The 27458-nt window shown below is 43.6% G+C and overlaps 1 protein-coding gene across 1 annotated transcript; it reads left to right on the forward strand.

Moving 5' to 3' along the window:
• Positions 1–409: 409 nt before the first annotated feature.
• On the forward strand, positions 410–27086 carry fam91a1 (family with sequence similarity 91 member A1). Its single transcript, XM_061256135.1, has 24 exons — positions 410–697; positions 1273–1357; positions 2536–2687; positions 6332–6389; positions 8021–8088; positions 8466–8579; positions 9305–9395; positions 11935–11997; positions 12410–12516; positions 12654–12692; positions 14619–14731; positions 15614–15723; positions 16736–16845; positions 17238–17324; positions 17661–17784; positions 18129–18277; positions 19965–20099; positions 20220–20333; positions 21054–21126; positions 21296–21442; positions 24101–24208; positions 24454–24577; positions 24756–24825; positions 25285–27086. The coding sequence occupies exons 1-24, from the start codon at positions 626–628 to the stop codon at positions 25474–25476; spliced, it is 2505 nt and encodes an 834-aa protein (XP_061112119.1). The 5' UTR covers positions 410–625; the 3' UTR covers positions 25477–27086.
• The last annotated feature ends 372 nt before the right edge of the window (positions 27087–27458 follow it).

Raw genomic sequence — 27458 nt, forward strand, 5'->3', positions numbered from 1 at the left:
TCAAAAAAATAAAAGTAATCACTAATCATACATTATGGTAGTCTTTGGGTATGTTGTGTATATACTAATAATAATAATAATAATAATAGAAGAAGAAGAAGAAGAAGAAGAAGAAGAAGAAGAGGAAGAAGAGGAAGAAGAAGAATCATCATCATCTTCATCATAAGCGTGCGTTAATTTTGAAATCTATTAAGAAACGTTTAATGCAAGCTATATGAGAAACGTAATCGGTGCTGCATTAATTTCATATATACTGCAAAGCCTATCAACAATATTGTCGTTTTGGTGGTGGTTAAAATATATATTTTTACTGTATTTCCGAGCCCCCTCCAGTCACATTTTTCTCCGTGTCCCCATTCACGGATAAACGACTGCTTACGCCTCGAACGGAAGTGACGAACATAGCAGCGTGACGAACGGGTGCTTGAAAATGTAATAAGGAAGTGGACATTTTTTGGGAAAAACGAAAAACATATCTTCAGACGGGACAGATTTGGAACTTTTAAAATTAATTAGCTAGTGATCGTTTAATGTTCCGGGGGGTATAGTCACCGTGGACATACCCACGAGCCCGTAATTAGTCTTCACCAAACCGTGGTTACTAAGGCTAGCTTGCTAGTTAGCTATGAATACAGACGTGGAATTTCACATCAGACAGAATTACCCGTGGAACAAGCTACCAGCAAATGTCAAACAGGTACTGTGTGTGTGACCGATCAGCCAGAGGTTAAATGTGATTATGTCCCCTGACAATGCTGTTCATGCGGTCGTGTAACATCACGCACAGCTGTCTTCTCCCAGTGACTTATCCGAAATATAGCTAATAATGTCAAGTGATTAGCTATCTAGCTTTGTTATTCATCGAAAGCTTCAATGCCGAATTCCTTTGCATTGCAGTGTGGCCCATAACATGCTGCATTTTACTGCAGTGCTCCTGGTGCATAAAGCTATTTAGCGAACTTAACATTGACTGTTAACTTCATTGTTAACAGCATACAAACTACAATTAGCTTAGCTAGCTAGTTAACTGGTTACTAAAACCCGAAATCCTGATCTATACTGAGGAGGTAGCTAGTTATACCGCAAATCACATTTATTTTTATTCCAGTGTCAACTATGTGAATTAGCTTGCAGACAGCCTTAGTCAATGTTTATTTGTTGTTTACTAGATATCTAGCACAGTAACGTTTTACCAGCTTTCCCAATCACAGTACGTCACATAGCGTTGTGATTGAGCTAATACTCACTGTATTTAAATGTTTGCTGTTTCAGAGTCTTGGAAACTCTCAGCGCGAATATGAGAAGCATGTGTTACTGTACAGTATCAGGAATCAGTTGCGATTCCGGAATAACCTAGGTAAGTTCCGTGCAGTTGCTTGTCACTTGTCACTTCCATACCTTTAAACTGTTAATGGTTGATCCGCTTCGTTTAATTAATACCAGTGATTCAGATAAAACACGCACAGCCGCTGACTGGGATTGAGGACAATATGTAGTAATATTCCATGCTCCTAGATGCTGATAAGAATGTTTTGGGTCAATTGTCTTAGACGATTTGTCACGTTAGGATGTGTTGTGAGGGTGTGTTTTTTTCTTGGCTTCGCGTGTCATATATTTCACGTATCTTTTAAAGTATTTTTTCACAATGCAGATTGAATGGGGGTGGCTGAAACATGTAAATGGTTGATAAATTGGCTGTTGAAAAAAATACAAAATGTCTTAATGCTGTTTTTTCTGGGTACTGGGAAAAACAAAACAAACACTGTTGAGTTGGAAATAAAGGTTGCTGGAAATAATGTGACATTGGATAGCTTGTATGTGGGGTTCTTTGTGTGGTCTAGATTGGGATTTAGTGAGAATGTTGGTCCTGATTGGGGAGGAATGATCTTTTTGAGAAGTTGTGTTACTTACAAATCATGTCTGATCTTTGAATAATTGCAACTTGCAGCCATGGGACAAGATTGATGGTTTTCATCTTGTGTAAACCATTAGGCCATCAATTTCCATACCATACTAAGGAATAGACAATGACGGCGTAAAGTGTAGAAATAAAAATGGATTGCATGTTAGGGTGCTCAAAGTACAGTAGGAATACTGATCAGCAGCTTTTACATAATGTACATGGTGTGGGTTCATGTAGCCTGATGTATAGACACAATTATTTTAAGGAGAATAGACCCCCCCCCTCACAATGATGTTAAAGACTGACATCAAATTATAGGAAGGGTTTGGTTTGACTTTTTTTTTTTGCTAGAAGTGGTGCCGCCAGTTGCAGTTAAGATGACAACTTTATTTTTTCACAAGGGTGATTTTGCTGTCGGACAACTGCTCCATAAGCATAAATTAGTATCAGTCAGTCATGGTGCAATTAATCATGGCCCGTGTAATATCCGTGCTGAAATACTGGGGAAGTGACTCTGCTGAGGTGGGAGCTGAACCTCCGGTCGCACGCTTCCGTCCTCCGCTGGCCCTCACCAGGCCTCCCTTCCTCCCTCTGGCCCTCACCGGGCCTCCCTTCCCCCTCCGTCTCCCCAGTGAGGCACGTGAAGAAGGACGAGCGCAAGTACTACGAGGAGCTGTTGAAGTACAGCCGGGACCACCTCATGCTGTACCCCTACCACCTCTCCGACATCATGGTGAAGGGTCTGCGGGTCACCCCCTTCTCCTACTACATAGGGATCATGGAGGTACGTCTCCTCGGCTCTTCCTACAAGGAAAAATATCCTGCCATAAAGTATACTTTTTTCCTGATAGTGGAGAATACAGGTGTCGAGTTTTCATTGGGATGTCCGCTATCCTGAGTAGTCTGCAATGAGGGTGGGCGTTTATTCTCAAATGTCAAATCAGACTTGCCGAAACGAAGAGTTCATGTTTTCTGTACATGAGGGGTCTCATATAAACCGCGTTTATGGTATCACTGTGCACGTTGGTAAGGGTGCATTGAATTCCTCATTCCTTCCTCATCACTCACCTGTAAGTGGCAACGTGGATTTTAGCAACCTTTTGTTCTGTGATTCTTTAGTGTGCAGGGGAAAACATGTTCGAACAGACTCGGTTGTGTTACATCACTCAGATTGCACAGTGATGTAAGAGACAGACTGCGGTGGTAACAGGCTCTTGTTGCACCATTGGTCAGTCCAGCTGGCTGCATCCCAAATTAGATCCTTAGCCGTCAATTTACAGTGTACACAGGACTGAAGCCAGCCGCCAGGAGCAACTTTCTTTATAGAGGTCCACTAGTACCCCCCAAGTACATTTTCAGAATGTGTTTCTCTGATGTGTCTGGGTAAGCATAGTGTAGGGGCATAGAAACAAAAATAAACTTTTCGCCTCTTTTCTAATTAAACGTAGAATAGGTCATTTCGGACTTCTAACGGTCAAGAGAGGAATTGCAGCAACAAATACACTCACAACACTGTTTATCCCACCCCTTCTCGTTGAACGTGCTGAAGTTGAAGAGCCTTTGGCTGTGGAAATTAGAACCAATTTTCAACCAATGACCTTGAATTATTGTTCAGCTATAGGTGTTTTGGTGCAGAGACCCAAATTTAAGGACTATAAACACAGGTAGAGGGTGAGTTAACATGTCAGCGAGCCTTTTTCAACGATCAGAAGGGATTTACAATGGTCTTGTAACAATATTTTAACTCAAAAATCTTAGCTCTTACCTTTAATGTTTGGGATACATAATAGATTATCAGCAGAAGATCTGAGGGCATGTTTCGGCTGATGTATTCAACTGGTCAATGCTTTAAAACCAAGTAAAAAGCTATTTAGAATGTCAGAGGCGGCTAATGCAGAGGTGCCAGTGCTGTTTTCTTGATTTGTGTCAATATTCTAGCAGCTGCATTTTCTACAAGTTGGAGCTGCTATATTTTTGGAAGAGTAAACCATTATAGTAATCTAATCTACTTGTAACAAAGGCGTGTTTTAACCTATCGGCATCAGCTTGCCAGCAGAATGGCCTTACCTTTGTAATGTTTCTCAAATGAAAACCCTTGTAACCTTTCTTATATGAGGCTAAAAGCTTAAGATACCCTCTAAGATTACACTGAGATACTTAACATCAGGTTTATTTTTTGACACAAGAGGCCTTCTTGGATATTCTTTCCCTCTGGGCCTTAGATCCAATGATAAGGGCCTTGGTCTTATCCTGATTAATTTGAAGAAAATTCTGAGACTTTTAAAATCATTCAGACAAAAATTCTAAAGAACTGATTAAGCTTTCATCATTAGGCAATGCAGATATGTACAGCTGTGTGTCTTCAGCATAGCTATGAAAATTAGCCCCGTGAGTGCTCATGAATTTCACTAGGGGAAGCACATATAAGGAGAAGAGTAATGGGCCAATAACAGATCCCTGTGGTATCCCACAGTTTATAGCAGCTGTGTCTGAGTCAGAATCCCCCAGGGCAACACAACAATTTGTACCAGCCAGGTATGAGTCAAGCCTTCAAAGAACTGCTCCTGAGAGACAAAGCCATTTTTCAAGAGGATGTATCAAAATTCAGCCATCCATAGTGTGAAATGCAGCACTGGGATTATAACGTAGAAAGAACGGACAAAACACCAGCATTTATCCACAGACGTATCATTGATAACCTTGATTAGGGAAGTTCTAGTACTGTCCGGAAACCTGATTGAACTTTCTCAAGAATAGTATTACTGCGAAAGTAATTCCGCAGTCCAATATCCAGTTTTTCAATAATCTTGCTGAAGAAAGGGATTTTTGATCTAAAATGTGTAAGAACTGAAGAATCCAAGTCACTTTTCTTTAGCAAGGGCTTTACAGTGGCTCACGATGAAAAATTAAATATACTTAAAATATACTTCAGAGCGAATATCTATAGGAACACCTGTTTGTCTGCTGTTCTATTATGTATTTTCCCAATTGTTCTGTCGGTAGGCGGTGTCGTGTCAAAGGTGTTAAATTCAATTGTTGAACTGCTGTTTTTCACAGAATCATTTAATTACAAGGCCGATATGTTTGCCACATTTACGAGGCTGCATGTGTAAACTGCCTGAAGGTGTATTGGCTCAGTGCTGCTTGTTGTGTTATGTGCGGTGTGTCAGCCTCTGTTACGTTTTAGGGCCTACTTACAACGTGATGCACACAATGGAAGCAAGCAGGACGCTCTGCATTCTAGAGCTGCTGCTGTCATTTATAGAAAATGTCCGGGCCATTGTGGCATCTAGGTGCCTCAGGCGGTTTTGGATGGGGGAGTACATTGAGCACCGTAAACTGTGCAGTTTACTCCCTTTAGTTTCGCCACAACTGCGCATGTGTGGGCATGCAGACCCTGCCTGTTAGCATCGCAGCCCTCTTGGATATCATTGTGTTTCTTTGTCAGCCATAATTATTGTGTAGCATAATTAGAAGCAAACGTTGCTACTTCATGTGGTGTGTTAGAAATGGAAACATTGACTGAGATTATATATGGTGCGCACACCCACTTCTGGAGAAATATGGCGGACAAAATGAATTTGTGATACTGTATAATTCATGTTTCCTCTGTGTGTGAGAGAGTGGCAATGTCCGTGTGTGCTTGCATCTGTGTGTCTGAGTGTGTTTCATGTTTGATTTCATTAATTAAAATAAATCTTAGCCTCTTAAATTGTAGAATGTACTGTATACTTACTGACCCTTATGAAATTATGAGTTCTAACATTATCACCCCATTTAATTCAATGCAAGTACTGAACATGTTTTGAGATTTACAGATAGGATATTAGGTGCGATCATTTCTATGTGTACATTGCTCTAGTTACTTTCATTTGTGCTGTTGGTATGTGAATAGCTTTAGAATGGGCCTTTTCCATTCAGTATCAGCTTTAGATTAGACTTTATGAAAACAGTATTATACACACCTGTGGAGATTTGTCTTTGGCTACACATGGCTTATAAAACACATTACAGACATAAAACTCATAAACACTGGTCCATCTAATACATGACATTACATTACATTAATGGCATTTGGCAAACGCTCTTATCCAAAGCGACGTACAGTTGATTAGACTAAGAAGGAGACAATCCTCCCCTGGAGCAATGCAGGGTTACGGGGGTTCCGTCATGTACCTTAACCACTACTCTACAGGCCACCCTATACACAAACCATGCAGTGTATTGTATGGTTGTGTGTTTGGTCTGAACTTGTAGTGCAGAGTGCTCTATCGAGCGCCTGAAGATGTGTGTCTGTCGGTCTCGCCTGCGCAGTGGTGAATTCTCCTCCGGCACGTTTGGGGTTTTTGTAATGAGCTGTAGGTGCACAGCTTGGGTTTGTGGATGAGAGGATGGATCTGGTGAGTGACGTCTCGCTTTCCGTTGTAGGACATCATGAACAGCGAGAAGAGCTATGACTCCTTGCCGAACTTCACCGCTGCAGACTGTAAGTGTGTCCCTCCCTCCCCAGAGAAACGTGATGTGTCCTCTTGTCTCACCCCTGCTGAACTGCTGGGTGGAAATAAAGACTATATTTATATCTGTACAAAAAGCCTTGTATGTTTAAAGTGTTTTTATCTGATATGTGAGGAAGAAAGGGGATACATTGATATTTAATACAAAGTGTTTTCTTTGAAATACCTTGTAGGGAGTGTTCTTGCCCTGTCGTTTCAAAAGCATTGAAAGTCTTCCAGCAAGACTTCAAAAGTCCTGCGGAATGGTGTTCCATGCTCCTTGTAGGAAGAAATTCTCTTTCTTAAAATTCCCATATGGTTTCACTTTTTCCACAGAGTTTATGTTGGGTTTTAGCCTCAGGGAAGAAACATACCGAATAAGAAATTTATTGAAGGATAGCCCCTTGAGATGAATCATTCGTTTTCAAGTCCAAAAACACACATACACATACAGTAAAGTACATTACACGAAACACGAACACTTGCTGTACAACATAAAAAGAATCTCACAGTAACTACTATATACTCCAGAATAGAACACTGTGAACTTGATATGGACATGCAGGTTTCTGAATCTGTGGAAGTTATGAGTCCAGTTCTGCAACGTATTCCCCTGCATAATGTGGTCCAGACGTAAGCGCCATCTGTCAGCCTGGACGCAGGTGTCTGCCATGCAGATCATTACCTGCGTTCTCCGTGTGCGGAGGGGTGCTGGTGTTGCCCGGCAAAGGTTGTCAAAGAGACGGTGGGGTTAGCAGCGGGTGACATTTCCCCGGCGGCTCGCTGCCATTGAAGCAGCCGACCCTGAGCGAGCCTCGTTCCCTCTGGCCTTGCAGCGGTTCGCTGCCGGCCCCTGGGGGCCCCTCTGGCAGCGAGGGCCGGGGCCTGACAGGCCGCTGATGTCTAGGCTGGCCAGGGGGTCCCCGGGGGCCGTGGGACCGCCGTGAGTCACTGCAGTGCAAGCGACTCCCTCCCTGGCCCACAGCTGTAGTGTAGCGCTTCTGTTTATGATTTTATTTTTCACACAGTGGCAGGCTAACTGTACAGGAGTATAACTGGGGTCTTCCCCAGCTTACCTACAAAAAATCATCAGACCCTACACCCCTGCCATTGGCGGCCTGTTGTTCAGCCTCCACAGGCCGCTTGGCACCTCCCCCTCTCCGAACCTCCACCTCACGCTCACTACTGTCTGTTCTGGCTCCACGGTGGTGGAACAAACTCCTCACTGAGGTCAGAACTGTAGAATCTCTCCCCACCTTCAAGCGCAAACTGAAGACGCACCTATTCAAGCAGCACCTCTCCCCGTCCCTCCCTGTGAACCTTAATTGTTGTCTTTGTGATTTACTTTGTGTATCGATATTTTTAGTTGGCTAGGTAAGCAGTATTTGGATAGTTAAGTTTGGTATCTTTTGCTGTGTTGTTTGTTAAAAAAAAAAAGGAAAAAAAAGGCCCTGGTCCTTATCTTTGTTGTACAGGTAGCAGTTGAAATTGTACTTCCCTCTGGGGTCTTTCAGTGCACTTATCCCTGGTTATGGGTATGCACTTTGTTGTACGTCGCTCTGGATAAGAGCGTATGCCAAATGCCATTAATGTAATGTAATGTAATAACTGTGCTGTCTTGTAGGTCTCAGGCTTCTGGGCATTGGGAGGAACCAGTACATTGACCTGATGAACCAGTGCAGGTCATCCAAAGTAAGAAGCACATGAACTGTCAATTGAAGTACAAATGTGTTAAACACATTTAAATTCTCTGTGATACGTCCTCAGCGTGTTGTTTTAAATTGGTTCAGTTTTGTAGACCCACGTACAGTTTATCTGATGTTTATGCGCCTTGTAAGAAAGAATTGCCTGTCATTTAGTTTGTTTAAAGCGGTCCTTTGGATCAAACCAAAGCTTTTGTTGACTTAACCCAAGTAACAGAAAAGTTCCCAGGGCAGAGTAAAGAGGGTATGTTGTGTGGATTTCCGGGGAAACCGTAAGGGTTAGCACATTGTTAACCAGCCTGAACTGAACTCTCAAAAGAACCGAAAACGCAGATCACCACACTAAAGCAGCTGTCGTCTGGTCAGAAATTCTTCCGCAGGAAAACGGCACGGGACCTGCTCCCGGCAAAGCCAGTGGAGATTTCGGTGGAGCCTTGGTGGGTGGCACAGACTGGCTACATCACCGAGGACGACATCAGGGTGAGGGCGCCACTCTTCTTTTATTATTAGTAATTTAGCTGACGCTTTTATTCAAAGACACTTTGGATTAGACTAGACTAAGCAGGGGACAATTCCCCCTCGAGCAATGCGGGGCTAAGTTCTTGAACCACCAACCTTCTGGGTCCCAGTCATATAGCTTGGCCACTAGCCTACAGGCTGCCCCTTCTTCTTCTTCTTCTGCGCTTCATTTGCATTCATCCTTCGCTAATTTCGAGCTGTCACAAGGCAGCTTCCTTTGAGGGGAAGAAAGGCTAATTAAAGTAAGACGCGTGCGATTACAGATGCTTGACGGCTCCGCTCTCAGAAAGCCACCAACGCTCAGCGCTCCCTGTGGAGAAGCAAGTGTTTTTGGTGCTCCGCTCCATAAATTTCTGATAAAGTGTAAATTGTGTTCTAAAGGACAGATTGACTAAAGGTTTGAGCACAGGCAGAAGGTTTTGGCTCTCCGCTAACTTAACCAGGGAAATTGCTAGATATATTGGTTTTGCTGGGGCTCACACTTTTTGCAAAGCAGGGCTGTACAGTTACTTTTCTTGATGGTAGCACAGGTGCTACGAACCTAAAGATTTAGTAGCACAGTAATGCTATTTAATATTCTAAATACATGCTAATTTATTTTGGCACAATATAAAATGCTTTCAAAACGGTCTTGCTTGAATTCTTCTGGCCTTAAGTGTCTAAACAGCTCTCAACCCTGTGCCTAGATCTGCTCCTCTGCGGAGAAGAAGGCGATTGATAAGATGATCGATGCAGGTCCGCAGCTGGCCGGATCGATGGAATACAACGTGGTGCTGAGTGAGTATCTTGTCCTAACCTAAACGACCCCTCCCCCTCTTCACGTAGACCCAGTCAGCCTTCACTGCGGAGAGCAGTCTAGCGAAATGGAACATCTCCTGCAGGGGAGGCGAGAGGGGTATTGTCTTGCTGCCATTGTTGTTGCCATGGGAATGTGAAGGAACCCTATGGGGCTTTTGGAGGGTGGGGCTGAAGAGCTGTGTGTGGATATATCCCACTGTGCTGTGCTTCTGTTCTGGAGCCTGTGGGGAGGGTGGGGGTTAGGAGCTGTGTGTGGATATATCCCACTGTGCCATGCTTCTGCTCTGGAGTCTGTGGGGCGGGTGGGGGTTAGGAGCTGTGTGTGGATATATCCCTCTGTCCCCTGTGCCATGCTGGAATAAAATCATTACCTAGGCTGGGGTGGGGGGCTCCTGTATTTGGGAATATCCAGGCTTGGACCAATATGTACATATACAATAATAACTTATTATTTTCTATTTTTCTGTTCCCCAAAATTGGGAATTGCCTTGACCTGTCCAGTCAGTGAAAGGCCCTCTGTCAAAGTGCTGCTGATGCACTAATTAGATTGCATTTTTCCAACCAGCCAGAGAAGGCGCTGTTGCACAATGCTGTGGAGTGTTCCCTCCTAAATTAAAACATCAAAAAGAGAATCGATTTTTTTTTTCTGTTAATTTTCCTTGCTTTTTGCAAGTCGTTCAGTATAATTAACTACATTTCTTACGTCTTCTCTGAACCGTCCCTTAGAGGCAAATTCTCTGTAGTACAGGGGAAATAAATGACATTCATATTCAAGGGTGATCGTTTTAACAATAATAACATTAATATCCGAGGGTGAGCATTTGAATAGCAATGAAATTCATATTCAAGGTGAACGTTTTAACAAGGCTGAAGCCGGCGGCATTGAAATATTAGCGGTCAGCAGTCCTTTGTCACATGGTCAAGGTGCTTTTCAGCAGAGGTTGGGGGACAGGAAGGTGGAGAACGGGGTGGGCTCCGGGCAGTCCTCCCCTCCTCCTTCGGAGAGTGTTTAGTTGAGCTGTGTTCAGTTGGTATTCGGTGTCGTTTCACGCATTTCTGTCTCCCTTGGCTCATGTGAATGGCGGCTTTGCGGACACAGTCCTTCCCTGATTTATTCCCAGACTAATCTGCTAAAGCGCTGCCTTTCCCCGGCATTCTGCATTTCTGCCTGGCCCTTGTGTTTAACTTGCTGCGTTACGCTGATATCGCTTTAAGCCATTTTGGCCGTGAGTCACTCGCCCACAGCGGTGACTAGGGCCGCGCGATACAATAACGTTTTTTGAACATTGCGATGACGGTATGGCTTGCGATAAACAAATATTGAAGTGTGTGCAGTTCTAATGTCTTTCTGCTTTAGGTAGGGGAGAGCAGGGTCTGTTGGCACGGGGTCGATTGTTACACAATGTTTTGTGAGCAAATTGTACATCCTCTATACACTGTACAATGTAATTTACAGCAGGCTAAGTTTGTTTCTGAACGGGCAAAAACGTCACGTAACAAAGGACCCCGTGTCACAACAGACCCTGCTCTCCCCTACACTGCTAACAATGACCCTAGACAATTAGTAGTCTATGCCCATTGAATTTAAATTCCGACTTGCTTTTTTTGAACAAATTGCACGTGTTTATCTTGCTTGTTAGTATCTCGATGACGGTAAATATACAATACATCATGCAACCCTAGTGGTGACTGGGACAGTCATAAACTCAGGTGAGCTGGGTGATTTGGCTAGGTGCAGCTAACTGGGCTCAAATTTCCTTAAAATGGAAGTCTGATGGTCAGTGAGTGGGTTCAGTCTGTTTGTAACCGCAGTTGCTCGGAAACAGAAAAAGCACAGAGCCGTTATTGTGAGTTGTCTGTGTCCAGGCCTGTTCGTTGCTGTCAGCAATGGACCTCCAAAGTGCACGTTAGCATAGGAACCTCACGACAACTGCCTGCAATACTGTGTCAAAGTATGGCAGGTTATTTGTTAATTTCATATTCAATCGCTATCCTCCTGGGGGCTTGTGTACATGAAGTTTAAGGCCTGCCTTGCGCCCCCCGGTGGACAAAACAGACCCTACTCTGCTGCTCTGCGGAGCATAAATGTCTTGTCCCATGATTGAGACTTGTAATGAAGCACTATTGTATTCTGTCACTGGATATTCCCCTAAGCCGTGACCGGCTTGCAAATTGTAAGATGAATGTGCCAAGGAGCTTCCGGAATGAACCTCAAAGGTTGCCCCTCGCTCTTCGCCTGAGAAACTGATGAGTGACACATTATCTACTGTCTGCCATTTATGCCAGATTTACATAATAATAGGCTTGTGTAACTGCCCGAAGAATAACAATTTCCTGTTGCTTTGGAAATAAAGGTGATTAAGTGGGATGGTACGGTATCAGATTTACTCAATTACAAGCCGTCCCTGCATTCAAGAGGTTGGCAAATGACTGTGTTTATAATTACGAAGGTCATAATATTATGATTATTTCCCTCCTGTGTGTCTCTGCTCATAGCTACTTTCCATTATCTTCAAAGGTCTGTACAACAGAGGTTTCATATACCTAGATGTACCCATATCAGATGACAGCTGCATTTCAGGTGAGACCGACAAATACATTAGCCACAGTTGCTGTTTTGTGCTTTCTGACATTTTCGGTCTTTTATTGGGAATGTCGACTTCCATATATAGCATGTGCACGTGTGCGGCGTTAATGCTGTCTCCAATGTTACGTTTCTGTACTGTTTATTAAATTGCGCCTTCGTGAAGCCAGTTGGGTTCGCTTCAGCCGACCCTTTTGAGGGCTTTGTCTGGTCCTGCTGCTCTTGTCTTCCTGAGCTTGAAATTGAGGCTAATGGTGGAGGCTGTGTGCAGTTCATATGAGGAGGATAATGACATGATTATGAGTCCATATTGTGAAATGTGAGAAGCCCCTGATATCAGCAGGGCTGTGATTGTTTCTCCCAAAATTGGTATCGATAACTGGCCTTCTGCTTTCATCCCATTTCGCAGTTCCACCGCTGGAAGGGTTTGTGATGAACAGGGTCCAAGGAGATTATTTTGAAACGCTTCTTTATAAAATATTTGTGTCCATTGATGAGCAGACTAATGTGTCTGAGGTAGGTGCTAGAAATTCTGAATTTAGTATCATCATTCATGTAATGCTTTTTTTTTATAATTTGTTTTTTCTCAAAAATACGTTTTCCAATGCTCAAATTGACTCCATCACTCTCTCTCTCTCTGCGTTTTATTTCAGCTAGCTAATGTACTTGAGATCGACTTGGGTTTGGTGAAGGTATGTACTTATGATGGGGGTAATGGTTATCCTTTCATACAGTGTTCCTGGCATAAAATGTTCTCAATGACCGTGACATGTAGTGGTTTTGAAATGGTCCTCTTAAATTGCCACAGGCTAAATTGAGAGGCAATTTTATACTTCTGATGCAGGGTGGTATGGTTCACAATGGTCTTTCAGCATAAACTTTTAGCTTTTCATGTGCTGAGTACAATTCTGGAATACAATGCTGTTGTCTTGGTTCTGTAACTATGGCATGGGAAGATGATTAGATTCGAGATTGTGTCCTGTTCCGTCAGACATTATTCATTAATGGAGGGGAAAAAGAACAATGCCGTGGCTTCAGAAAATTGATTGAAAAGAGGCTCAGAGGTAGCGTAGTGGTTACGGTAAATGACTGGGACACACAAGGTCGATGGTTCTAATCCGAGTCTAGCCACAATAAGATCCGCACAGCCGTTGGGCCCTTGAGCAAGGCCCTTAACCCTGCATTGCTCCAGGGGAGGATTGTCTCCTGCTTAGTCTAATCAACTGTACGTCGCTCTGGATAAGTGCATCTGCCAAATGCCAATAATGTAATGTAATGTAAAAATCTAAAGGAAGTCCTAGGTGACACTTTCTTAGAACGGTTCAAAAGCCTTTTATAGGCCACTTTGCAAGGTTATTGCATTGTAATGTGGCCTTTACCATAAAGGCATTTTCACTTTTCTCCAAAGAGCATTTCTGTTGGATATCTGCTGAATTATTTTATTATTTGCAAGGATGTTAGTGGATTTGTATGCATTTGAAGACTTCTTGATCTCTGAAGTGCATATAGCTCATATACCTAATGAGGCTAACTGGGACAGCATGATAATGATCCTTTAGAGGACTATTCATTACATTACATTACATGTTATGAAGCATTATCCAGAGTGACTTCCATTCGATTAGCCTTTGCAGGGGACAATCCCACCTGGAGCAATGTGAGGTTAAGGGCCCTGCTCAAGGGACTAACAGCAATTTATGATACAGTTGTATTCTTTTCTTATTATATTGAAAACATTTGGAAAAAATGGTTTCCTCCGAGAACGCTGTTCCTGTACAGTATGTCTGATTCAGGCAAACTGAAACTGAAATGAAAGTGACAGGACTAAACAAACTGACAGAAAGTCTGGATTATGCCAGAAATAAGTCCTACTTTGATGTCCTTGATTCATAGACATGTGAAAAGGACATGATCTAACACAAATTAGCCATAACTTAGCAACTGCCTATCCAATCATCAAGAAACCTTAATTTATATTCTTTGGACCCTGCAATTGCTGCTTGTGGCTATATTTCTCTTTTTTTGTAGTACAGTGAGTACACAATTGCCCTAGAAGGATTCTGTAATGCGTTAAGTTAATTTTATGCTACTCTTAATCTAAGTGTCTTACTATATGCAGTTCCTATTAACAGCTGTTGAAATTCCCTGACTGTGCTATGAAGGTTATTTTCTAAAAAGTGGGACTCTGTATCTTTTCAAAGTTTTTATGATTTCAATAATGTTTAATGATGTAAAAGAACTCTCTTTCATAAAATATAAACATCTTGATTACTGTGTATTTTGCAAGTGACTCATTTGGCAAAATCTTTCACAGTTTCTCCATAATGTCAGAGTTTGGGTCAAGTATGAGCACAAATAATTAAATTACCTGAGGCAGCTGTCAGTTTGAAATGAATGCAAGTGAATTTAGGCAAAAATTTGAGTTTACAGTTCAATTATGTCATTAGACCTTTATTTAAACAGGATGGTCAGTTGGAAACAAATTGTCATTTACAATGACGACCTGACAAACATTGTCTAAACATTAACTGATGTGAATGTTTTCCTGGGGACCCTTGTTAAAAAAAGATGTTTTGCTTGATGGTGCCGTGAGTTGAAACTCTTCTCTTCTGGTCCAGAATGCTGTGTCCATGTACTGTCGTTTGGGGTTTGCGCTGAAGAAGGGCCAGGTGATCAGCCCAGAGCAGCTCCACCCCACCTGGAGGAGTGCCCCCTGTGTCAACAGGCTCAAGTAGGTCTTCACAGTGACCCTTCTGGTCTTTACAGTGACCCTCCTGGTCTTCACAGTGACCCTCCTGGTCTTCACAGTGACCCTCCTGGTCTTCACGGTGACCCTTCTGGTCTTTACGGTGACCCTCCTGGTCTTCACGGTGACCCTCCTGGTCTTTACGGTGATCTTGCTGGTCTTTACAGTGACCCTCCTGGTCTTTACAGTGACTCTCTTGGTCTTTATAGTGACCGTCCTTGTCTTCACAGTGACCTCTGTGATCCTCTTAACAAGTCTTAATGGTGTCCTCACAGTGTGCTGTTAGCCAGTGTGCTGGGTGCTAAATATATAATATAATACGATGTTCCGGAGTGTTCTTTACTAATACGTGTGAAGCATTATAAACCCATTCACAATGAGTCACGCTAATGCACTCATGCTGCTATATACAATATGCACAATTATAAGCACACATTATTGTTCATAATGCCCGTTTTGTATGCTCTTAATGCCATATGAGGTATTATCTCAATGACTTACATGTATATTTCATAATTAGGGTTCCAAGCACGTAGTGCGTAGGCAGCCGGCTAAAAAAAGAAGAAGCTTTCATTAAAATTAGGATAGAATTGCACACATGAAAATGCAGTTGATCCCACAGCAAAGTTGCCAGAAAAAAAGCCCTACTTTGATGTCCTTGATTCATAGATATGTGAAAAGGACATGGCCTAATACAAATTAGCCATAACTTAGCAACTGCCTATCCAATCCTCAAGAAACCTTAATTTATATTCTTTGGACCCTGCAATTGCTGCTTGTGGCTATATTTCTTTAATGTATTTTTCAATGATATCAGTTGTGATGTTTAAGTGCATTAAACATGGTGCTGTCCATGTCCTCTGACAGAAGTACAATGGACCCACAGAAGATGCTGCTGTCCTGGGAGGGTGGTAGCCCAGTGATGGAGGCAGGGTCTTCAGCCACTGATACTGACACCACCAGCCTGGAGGACCAAGGTAGAGCACCCTCATACTGTCCCTATGCATATCCCAGCACAGGACCAAACACAACCACCTCACTTCAGTTACAGGACAGACTGGATATCCTAAACACTAACTTGAAAGTAGTTTTCAGTGAAAGTCAAGGGCAAACATAATGAGTTACAAATTGAGATATTTCCAAAAATGTAAATGTAATGCCCTGTAATTGGCAGATGTGAGCATGTACTACTATTCTTAGTTCGGCATTTGCTTGAAAAGGAATAATTTTTCATTTATTTTCATTTTGGATACATGATTCTCTTCTGAAAATTCCAGGTTAAACCAGCCAAAGATGGGTTCGGTAGTTTAAACTGTGTTTTCACCGGCTGACCAGCCTATAGTCAGCTAGTCCACCAGTTTGCCACCAGCTTACTCTACCAACTTTAACCAACTACAGGCCAGCTATGACCAGTAACAGACCAGCTATGTCTAGCTAGAAGTTCAGCAGATATTACTTTAAACAAGGTTTAAAGTAAAGGACTGAAACGTTCCACTGTTTTTTACGGTGGATGGCTTAAACTGCCTGTTTGTGTGATATTAAAATGCCACAGAAGTGCTTTTGATTATTGTCATGGTAAGCATTTTTTAAGGGTTTGCTTGGTATATCATGTCTGCGCGAGTTGCCTAGCTGAGAATCCAGCACAATTTGGGACTTCAGATTTAGACGCCGCCACGACCATCAATCAACACTGCCACCAAATTCTTCCTAGTGTGCTGTTTTGAGGTCAGAAACTGCTTTAACGTCAGGGGCAATAAACTACCTGGCACTACCAGTCTTTGTTTTCTCAATGAGAGGGCCATGGCAGATTTGATCTCGGGCCTCAGCGAAATGAGGGATGGGACGTTCTCCGAAATAATTGACTTCACCTCTCCTTGTGGCGTGCGTCACCGCAGCTCCGGCAAAAGCCATTAGGTTTTCGGTGTTTGGTTGCCTAGCAACCCCGAAATGCCTGCGGTGACTGGGGGGCGTCTCCCTATCTCCGCGCAGATACGGCCAGTGTGAGCAGCCTGAGCATCCCTGCCGGACCAATCAAGAGGATAGCCTTCCTGTTCGACTCCACCCTCACCGCCTTCCTCATGATGGGAAACCTCTCACCAGTGAGTGTCCGGGCCGCCCACGCACACACACCTGTGTTGTCATCTGAGATGTGTGATGAGTTTAGCATCATTTGAACGACTTGTCATGTACAGGTGCCCTTTTTTCTGATTATGCTATCAAATTTTAAATTTTAAATTTTAAAATTTTAAATAACACGCAATGACAAATGGCGACTTGGCATTTTTTTTTTCCATAAAGGACAGCAGATGGTCTGCCCTCTGTTTTTGATTCAGACAGAGTCTTAGAGTCATAGTGAGAGGTTGACAGTACAGAAAATGCCACCGGAGTGAATCCAATAAGGGTTGAAAGTCAGCCACCCTACGGACTGAGACACACATCTTGCTGCGAAATGACTTTCCTGACAGTTAAGTAACTACTCTCTGCTTCCCAGAACTTGAAGAGTCATGCAGTCACTATGTTTGAAGTGGGGAAACTTTCTGATGAAACTCTGGACAGTTTTTTGATGGAACTTGAGAAGGTAAGATTCCACAGTATTTGGTGTGATGCAGGCTTCAGTGCATCATACTGTCTTACTGTAAAATGTAATTCTCATGCACATAGTGTCCACTCAAATCTCAAGGCTGATCAGGTTTTCAGTAGCACACACATACATGTAAGCGACACAGTGCATGCGAGTGAGTAAACGTCCATGCACAGGCGTGTGTATGCAGTGTCAACACACACACTGGACGTGTGCTTGCGTGGACACCCACGGGTGCACACCGCAGACATGTACGCCCTCAAACTCTCTCTCACACACACACACACACACACACACACAAAATATGCTGATTTGCCTCTGATTTGTCTGTAGGTGGAGAGTACGGCAGAAGGAGAGGCTCAGAGGTATTTCGACCACGCACTGACCCTCAGGAACACAATACTGTTTCTGCGTTATAATAAGGAGCTCACCTCTGATGCTGAGCCACCAAATATAGGTAAGCAAGTAAGACATTATATTAATATTACAGGCATTTGGCAGACACTCTTAGCCAGAGTGATGTACAATAAAGTGCATAACTAATAAGTGCGCTGAAATCCATTGAGGAAAGTGCTAGAAATGACCTCATAGATAAAAATGTGTGACTAACCCTTGCTCCATGCAGTCTGGGCCTACCATGGGTTATCTGTTGTCTAAGTCTTTCTGTTTGTGACTAAATGGAAACCTATATAAAGCTCCACATACTGTTCTGTAGACATCTTTAATCTGTTTGTTTGGAGTGCTGCAGTATTGTACTTAGTGGGGGCCTGGTTGTGACCATGTTTGTGTCTGTGTGTGAAGGCCTCCCTCTGGACCTGCTGCGCTGTGAAAGCCTCCTCGGCCTGGACCCCGCCACCTGCAGCCGCGTCCTCAACAAGAACTACAGACTGCTGGTCTCCATGGCGCCACTCAGCAACGAGATCCGGCCAATCAGCAGCTGCACGCCTCAGGTAATGTGTTCTGCCAGGTCCCAGGGAAGCTCTGGGCTGCCCTTGTGGACCAGACTGTTGTCGTTGCCCACGCTGTGCGAGGTGCCGCGCGCACACTGAGTATCGTTTTGTCTTTGACCGCTGAGCGTGACTACGACTAACGCTATTTTGGTTCCCAGGCGAGAGTTCCATCGTCCTGATAGAATGCGAATGGAGAATTTGAGGTTTTGAGGGGGCGCGTAACGCTTTGCTGTCAAAGGGGCTTCTTGCTGTAGAGGTTTTTGTAATGTCTCGTTCCCCCATGCGTCTTCACCTGGCCACGGCTGGGGACAGCGTGACTCAGCCTGGCACAAGTGAATTATTCAAGAGCCCCGACACTGGATAAACATCGCTGAAAGAGGAGCTGGGCGCCTGCCTCTGTGGTTTCTCTGTTTGAAAAACACTGCCTGCTTTATAGGCGCTTTGCTGCTGGGATGAAAGCTGAGCCAACAGCAGCTCCTTGCAGATCTGTAACCTGAAGGAGCTTCTTCTGAATGAGCACTGTTCGTATTGGCTCAGATTGTTCTCATAAGGCTAATCCTCTGACCTTATTGTTTAAATCATGGATGTTGCCTTTTTATTAATTTAAAACTCTCCACATTGCTGTCTCCATGACATCTTCACGAATCCCCAACAGTTGAACAAATTGTAACGGTGGTTGGCTATATATATTTGACATTTTTATGCATTTCTGTATTGTCTGGTCCTCCCTGGAAGAGAGTGTGATCTTAACGGTGTCTTCCTGGTTAAATAAAATAAATAAGGTCAACTAAAAAGTATTTTACATTTTTAAACCACTCCTAGCTAGTTCGCTAGCTTACTTGGCAATACCGTTCAGGTGTTAATCGAAATTGAGTAGCGTTAATTTTTATGTTCACTGCGGAAGCGCTAATCCCTTTTCGGAGTAAACAGCTGTTTATCACCCTTGCTAAATATAGCTATGTAGCTAGCTCATTAAAAGGGTTAGAAACTGTCATTTCACAACAGGATTTTGTAAGCCTGCCTCAAGGATTTCTTTATGGATGTTCTCCTCTTAGGTCAGCATAGCTATGCACAGCGGGCATGTGGTTGACTGGAACGCTTGAGTGTGAACATAAAAGCGGGAGGTTGGCATCCGGTTGATGGAAATGCTCTGAGAAAATGCTACAAAATGGCTGCATTGACATTCAGTGAGAAACGCTAGCAAATTATTTCCACAAGAGGGGATTGGAAACTTTTTTCCCCCCAAGGGCACCACAAGCATATAGATTATAAGACAAGGCAGTAAATGGCTGTGCAGGTAGTTATTTTAAAAGGCAAAATGCCAGACATCCACTGCAGAGGATGTATGGCCATAATTAGCAATGCAATTTGCAATTTATCTTTAATATTTCTTAAATTATTATTATTATCATCTTCAACTTTATTTATTTATTTTTTTTAATCCTTTTTTCCAATGTATTTGCATGACAGGCACTTTATTTGGACAACACTAGGACCACCTCATTTGACCTCAGAGGTCCATTTAAACTGGTATGGTCTAACACTGGAACCTCCCAGTTGGAACCTGTGTCACTGTGAAAATGTTGCATTGCTTTTACTTCACAGCAAAGCCCTTTAGGGTTAGCCGAACCAGAGTGGGTTGCGGTCACAGTCGATCTCATCTCAGTTTAATCACATTATTCTGTAGCACATTGGCCCGGCCATCCCGGAGGTCAGCTCCATCTGGTTCAAGCTCTACCTGTACCACGTGACCGGGCAAGGGCCACCGTCGCTCCTGCTGTCCAAAGGCTCCCGTCTTCGGAAGCTTCCAGACATCTTCCAGGTGGGTCTGATTCTGCAGCGACGCCGCAAAACTTCTTGGCCTCAAAGGCATCAGTCCCAAAGGATAGAATTTGACCATGGCAAGTTATGAATGTCAATTAATTCCAAAAAGCTTTTTTAGGTTTATGATCGGCTGCTGATAACCTCCTGGGGTCACGACCCCGGCGTCGTTCCAGCGTCCAATGTGCTGACCATGCTCAACGACGCCCTGACTCACTCCGCTGTGCTGATACAGGTGAGTGGTGGGGGCAGAGCTATCTGTCAGGGGGCTCACGCTACGAAAGGAGAATCTAAGGCCCGGTGAGAGGATTTTCTCGAAAAATGCTCAGTGTCTCTGCCTTTCAGTTCCAGATGCGGGAGGAGAACCCATCACACAGAATTGCAGGCATTGCAAGCCCTTAACGAGTCATTATGAGCACTTCTACCCGCCATTTTCTCCTCAGAGTGCTGTGCATTTATTTTTCTTTCAGAAAACATACGTCCATTTGCAATATATGCACGTTAGTGAAAATGACTCCTTTGCAGGAGCTAGGGTTGGGAGGTGGTGTCAGATCTTGAAATGGAAAATCACAGGGGTGTAAATACCACTCCCAGGTGCGCAAAGGTCTGGAGAATTCCAGGTCTTAGAAGCAGTTTCTGCTGTTCTGACTGCAACCCACTGGCAAGTTGTTTCCATTTGCATGCTTGCCTTCAGTAGCCTGGAGTAGCTCAAACTGCTTTTTGAGTGCCCCCTGCTTCTATCAATATTTGTTGCAAGCGAGGGCAATATTTGTCTTTAACGTTGACTTACGCAAATATTCTACTTTTTCTTCACAAAGAGCTTTCGGCGAGTGAGTATAATTGATTGACTGAACTCGCCAAACTGTCTTGTGTGGAAAAACACAACCATAGGCCTGATTGTTTCATATTGAGCTTCACAGCGATTGGCTGTTTGACCAGATGTTTGCATCCATAGGGCCATGGGCTCCATGGTCATGGGGAGACCGTTCACATCCCGTTTCCGTTCGACGAGGAGGACCTCAAAGGAGGTAAGGAAACCACCGAGTTTCCTGCTTTCTCAGTGCCTTAAACCGTGTCACTGTCACCATGTCATGTTCAAACTGTGGTGCTCCCCACTTCATTTTGAACTTCTCTGGTACTTCTTGGCCTGTGGTTGTCCTGATTACCTAGTTCGGGACACTCTTGCCCCCTTCCCAGAGTTCTCCTACAGCAACATGTGCGTACACAAGGCCCTGAGGACCCTGCAGGAGCAGGTGGACCTGGAGCACCTGTGCGGCTACATCACCATGCTGAACCCCACCAACCGGCACCGCCGCAGGCTGAGCGAGTGCTCCGACAGCCGAGGTCTGCGCCTCTCTCCTCCAATGACATGAGCTTTCTCATACACTACACCTACCTGGAGGACCTCTCTCCTCCAATGACATGAGCTTTCTCATACACTACACCTACCTGGAGGACCTCTCTCCTCCAATGACATGAGCTTTCTCATACACTACACCTACCTGGAGGACCTCTCTCCTCCAATGACATGAGCTTTCTCATACACTGCACCTACCTGGAGGACCTTTCTCCTCCAATGACATGAGCTTTCTCATACACTGCAGCTGGAGGGCCTTTGTTCATTTTGAGACTTTTCTTACAAATTTTGAGATTTGTTATAAAACAAATCACATGTGTTTAAAGTTCACATTGTCACATTTAAATTAAGGGCATTTTTATGCATTTTGGTTTGACCATGTAGAAATGACAGCAGGGTTTATACATATTCCCCCCGTTTCAGGGCACCATAATGTTCGGGACACAGCGATGTTATGTGAATGAAAATAGTCATGTTTAGTCATTTGTTGCATATCATTTGCATGCAATGACAGCTTGAAGTCTGCGATTCATGGATATCACCAGTTGCTGGGTGTCTTCTCTGGTAATGCTCTGCCAGGCCTGTATTGCAGCCATCTTTAGCTCATGCTTGTTTCGGCGACTAGTCCCCTCCAGTTTTCTCTTCAGCACATGAAAGGCATGCTCAATTGGGTTCAAATCAGACTTGGCCACTCAGGAATGAATTTTTTTTAGCTTTGAAAAACCTTTGTTGCTTTAGCGCGATATGTTGGGGGTCATTGTCTTGCTGTAGAATTAACCATCGGCCAATGAGTTTTGAGGCATTTGCTTCAACTTGAACAGACTGAAGTGTATAGACACATCCTGAATTAATTTTGCTACTACCACCAGCAGTTATATCAGCAATGAAGATAAGTGAGCCAGTAACTTCGGCAGCCATACATGCCCAGGCCATAACAGCCTCACCACGTGTTTCACAGATGAGGTCGTATGCTTTGGATCTTGGGCAGTTCCTTCTCTCCTCCATACTTTGCACTTGTCATCATTCTGATAAGTTAATCTTTGTCTCATCTCATCGGTTGTCATTTCCAAATCCACACCTGACTCCCGAACAGTGTTTCTGATCTATTGGACAGGTGTGTGGGGATTTTTCTTTATTATGGAGAGAATTATTAGCTGTGGAGGTCTTCCTTGGCCTGCCAGTCCCTTTGCGATTAGTAAGCTCACCAGTGCTCTTTCTTCTATAATTTTGTTCCAAACAGTTGATTTTGGTAAGCCTAATAATGTTTGGCTGCTGTCTCTAACCATTTTAGTCTCATAATGGCTTCTTTGACTTTCATTGGCGCAACTTTGGTCCTCATGTTGATAAACGGCTTGGAGAGTATGTTGCCAAAGGTGATCAAAAGACAAGAGGAAAGACTAGGTGCTGAGAGCTGCTGTAATTTCTACATGGTGAAACCAAAATGTATAAAAATACCCTTTAATAAAATCTGTGAATGTTTACTTTTAACACATGTTAATTGTGTGATCCCAAATGTAAAATTGTGGCAAATCAGAGGCAAATCAAGACTTTTGGGTCTTTGTCCCAAACATTGTGGAGGGCACTGTAGGTTTATAACTGTTGTCTGGGAGTACACGCTACACGCAGGGCATGCTAAGCCTGCTAAACTGGCATCAGAGGTCCCAAAAAGCATTCTCCCTTTTGTAATGTAAAAGACGACAGAGCTTCTCTTGTCAGGTTTGGTAGTTTGAGGTTTGGTAACTGATCGCATGTGGAGTGCATAAAAGTGAGTGAAAGAAAGTGAGTGACGTGTTGTGTGACTTGGGTACATATAATCTGCATTACGCACATTTCTCTTACTTTCAAAAGGGCCTGTTGATATCTTATCATCAAACGCTACGGACTGTTTCCAAGCATATTATCAAATTCCTTTTGATCAAGTTTTATACTAATTAATTAGACAAACTAATCTAACATTTGTTTCAACATGGAAACTATTCTTTTCAAGTGGGTATATTTTTATTAAACTAGATTTGACAATTCCTTTCTTACGAAACAATGGAAGGATTACAAGGACGGCACACAGCAATAGACGTTCTGTCTGTCCTACATATTGAGAAGCGTTTTAATACTATTAAAGCGAGGCTATTATGTTCCCTGAAGTAAACAAAAATGAAAAGACATTGAAAGACAATGAAAATGAAGTAGATAACAAATTTCATTTTGGCAATTAATGAATAATCCCTGTTTTAAAGGTTAGAAACAGTTTTTTGGTGCTTTGCCAGGCTGTAGCTCACCACAAGGTACATTTCCTCTTGTAGTTTCTTACGAATACGGTGAGCTTCAGAATTTGCTGATCAGCAGAGGTCCAATTCTCTTAGTGACACCATGGCTTAGAACGGGACAAAAACTGCTGCAGATTCTGGGTTTGAGTTGAAAAAATATCATAAATCACCTTTCTGTAGCACCAGTGCACAAAGAGCTGCCAACCCCAAGGTATAAAGGGGGTTCAACTTCTGTGTCCTCCATCAATTGCATTCAATTGCTGTTTCCTGACTGAAATCATTCCTTTATAACAAGTTAAAGCTTTACATTGTACAGTCACAGGGATAATGGTAGATTCGAAACTCTGTGACCTTAAATTAAATAGTCTTTTTTCCTCTCAGGGGACATGGAGCTTGGCGGAGGGTTTGACGCCAATGGCAGCACGGAGTCCTTCGAGCTCGTCACCGAGGAAAACAACGGCGAAGGAAACCGAAAGCAAGGAGCAGAAGGTAGGTGCACAATCCCAGTGAAGGCCTGCAAGAACAAGATTTACTAGCAAACTCAGGCCCCTAGCACCACTGGTGAGAAGGTACACCAGGTAACATTGAAGTAAACTTCTAGTCAATAGAAGGCTACAGTACAGTAGTACAGTATGTGAACCTTTTGTCGGGGAAAACTAAGGTGCTCTTACAGGAGAAAGCACTGTTGTCCCTCCGTGACGATGTTATTGTTGTGTGACTGCTCCTCGCCCAAGTGACCTCAGCAGAAGAAGAGTGGGTGCCCCTGGAGCTGTGTTTTGGAATGCCCCTCTTCAGCTCTGACTTGAACCGCAAAGTCTGTCAGAAGATCGCCACGCATCAACTGTGCAGCAAAGACAGGCGAGTGTTTAACCAGCAGTTCTGTCCTCTAGTAATTTTTTGTGTTTTTGTGTTTCATCTTTAATTTTTTGTGTTTCATCTTCGTCTTTACCAAACGCTGCGGTAGAGCAAACAGAAAATATTTTTGTTATGTTTTTTGTTGGATATAATAACAGATCATTACTTTTCCCCAATTTAGCCTTCAGAAACTATTACATTCCAGCCGAAAACTATCCTTGAAGGTGCTAAGCTTTGTGCAGTCATTCCAGGTAAGTACGTTCCTCTCTCAAACAATCCAATTTTCTATAATGGCAACTAAAAAGTCAAAGGCTTCTGCTGCAAGCATGTCTTTGATTTCAGGTTCTTTTTTCTCACAAAGAAAGAACGGCCAGCACTTGACCCTGATGTAAAGTCTTAAATGAATTCCCGATGCTTGACTTTTCAAATGCCATGTCAGACCCTGTTGCTAGCGTAACATTCCGTTCCAAGTGTTGCATTCATAGGTTTGGCTCCCGAGTCCTGCCATTTTGGCTCCATCTGTATTCATGTTTCAGCAGCGTTTCTGTTTATTTAATTACTGTCTGTGTTCCCGGGTTTTTGGCTCTGTTTATGTTATGAAAATCTCTGGAGAATGAAGAATCCTAATTGAGAATGAAGTTAAGGATGATGAAAAGCTTTTCGCTGGCGGGGGGGTCATGTGATTTCCCTTCTCGTTGTGGCGCGTGCAGGAGGGCGGCCAGCCCGCAGACCTGGACAGCGGCGTCTCGTCCCCCCTGAGCCAGCCGTCGGCCGAGTCGGGCGTGCCCCTGCCCGCTCGCAACCTGCTGTTCAAGGACGGCCATCTTAGCGAGTGGAGCGGCCGGACCCCGCCCTCCCTCCACATCTCCACCATGCAGGTGCAGAAAGACCAGCCCACCTAATGCCCGCCCCCAGTACCCACTCTGCGACATACCCCAGTGAGAGAAACTCCACCCCCCCTCCCCCGCCCCGCCCCCCTCCTCCTGTCTGATTGGCTGCTTTCGTAAATAGGCCGTGTTACTTTGTGGTTGGCAGACGTGGGTCTGTTACAGTGGTGCTGCTGATGACAATGCAGGCATTCAGTGGCGGGGAAAAAAACTGTAAGTAATGCCAGCGCTGTTTATTGAGATGAGCACAATCAGGTTTTTAAATCTTTCAATCGGAAAATCATTTCTCTTGAATAACATTCTGCGTAAAATGTATAAAGATTAAGAAACCGCCAAATGCTGACCAACGTGTATACATGGACTACGCCTGGGAAACTTTTGACTTTAAGGACCAAGCCTGCAGCTTAATCAAGCCTCTCAGATTTCTCAGTCGAACCCTGATCTCCTTGTATTGTCTCATGTACAGTAAGTAGCCCAATGCATGATCCTATTGTACAGACGTTCAAAAGGACCCGTGGATCCACTCTGCCAGTAAAACCATGTAGATGGGATTTTAATTTGCACATCGCAATACTCCAAACTAGTAGCTTGTAATTTATTGACATGCAAAGAAAAATCTTTGGTGCACATTTTTTTATTTCACTGTGGTTTTGTGTCCATCATATTTTCTGACAGAACAGTTTGTTCCCCCGAACAGTAGGTGGCGCTCCTTGCTGTGAGCTGGTCTGTTTGATCAGACACGGAGCAGTGTAGCCAAATCCACTGTATCTCTCAAAACATCATTACTTCTGTAATGTGTGGGAACACCAAAGACTGGTTTCTTTCAGTTTATTCTTTGTTTTTAATGCTTAATTATGTTTTTTTTGCCTTTTGTTTTGTTGCCTTATACCTTTTTTTGCAGACGCCTAGTAGACTGCCAACTCCACTCTGCGTGTGCTCCAGCTGTGAGTCAGCTTACCTAGGAAACAGGATTATATACTGTTCTCACAATGAAAACTGCTGCCATCAAGAATGTACCAAAGTCTTGGCGCAAGCTCTGAAAACATTAATAAGCTGTACGAGATAAGCAGGGGCATACGCAAACACCAACACACACACTACTCCTGCACACACTCCTGGAGTTGTACTTTTTCTTCATATCTTTTGTTTGCCTTTGAAGGAGCTGGCAGTGTTTCTCGATTCTGAACCCCACGTGACTGATTATGGTGAACAACAAAAGGTCCTGGTGCAGCATGATGAGTGTTAGAAACCGTTGTGTGTGTACTGTACGCCCCTCTCTCCACATCAGAGCACCTTTACCAATTCCTCAACCTCCAAAAGACCCCCCCTCCCCCCTCTCCATACACCAGTCCTTTCAACCCCAGAGGACCCCCCTTCCCCAACCTCATTAATCCATCTCAGTGTTAGACAACTGATTACCAATAGTTTTATAACGTCAGATAACATTTTAGCAATCTTTGTTGTAGCTTGTTTGATGGGACTGTGAACAATGCTCTTGTAATTAAATGGGTACAAAAAGGTGACATTCCTCCTCACACTTTCCAAAATTATATGTGTTATTATAAATTAATATGTAAAAAGTATAAGAAAATATAAATAAATCCAGAAAGAAATCTCCCCCAAAACTGTATGAATCTCTTCATTTTTCTTTTTGTTAAGAGGTGGGTCGTTATTACAAAGACTCGTTTGGGAAATGCCTTTGGCTTTGAGCGATGTGGAATCGTGCCACTTGTGCTGTAATGGTAGCCCTGCATCAGCTGAAAGAGGCTGAGTGGTTTCAGTGGCTCACTGCGTTCATGCCGACTGCTGCCCTCAGAAGAACCCGCTGCTCCAGGGGCTGGGCTGATAAATCCACTGCACCGCGACAGAGACCGGGTTCAAGTCCGGCGACGTGCTCCAGGTAGCCATTTGAAGCTGCGATTCTTTGTTTACTCTTTGTAACTGCCTCCATTTTCTTGTTTTGCCCTGTCTATGGCAGCCTGGTATCCACATGCATC

This window comes from Conger conger, chromosome 9 (assembly GCF_963514075.1).
Source record: "Conger conger chromosome 9, fConCon1.1, whole genome shotgun sequence".
Taxonomy (NCBI): domain Eukaryota; kingdom Metazoa; phylum Chordata; class Actinopteri; order Anguilliformes; family Congridae; genus Conger; species Conger conger.

What these genes read in the sequence shown, in the direction of transcription:
- fam91a1 (XM_061256135.1), top strand. Translation starts at nt 626, where the DNA reads ATGAATACAGACGTGGAATTTCACATCAGACAGAATTACCCGTGGAAC. An exon ending in ACTCCGCTGTGCTGATACAG is followed by an intron (nt 20,334 to 21,053) that starts GTGAGTGGTGGG and finishes TTGCATCCATAG; the next exon opens with GGCCATGGGCTCCATGGTCA. An exon ending in CGAGGAGGACCTCAAAGGAG is followed by an intron (nt 21,127 to 21,295) that starts GTAAGGAAACCA and finishes CCCCCTTCCCAG; the next exon opens with AGTTCTCCTACAGCAACATG.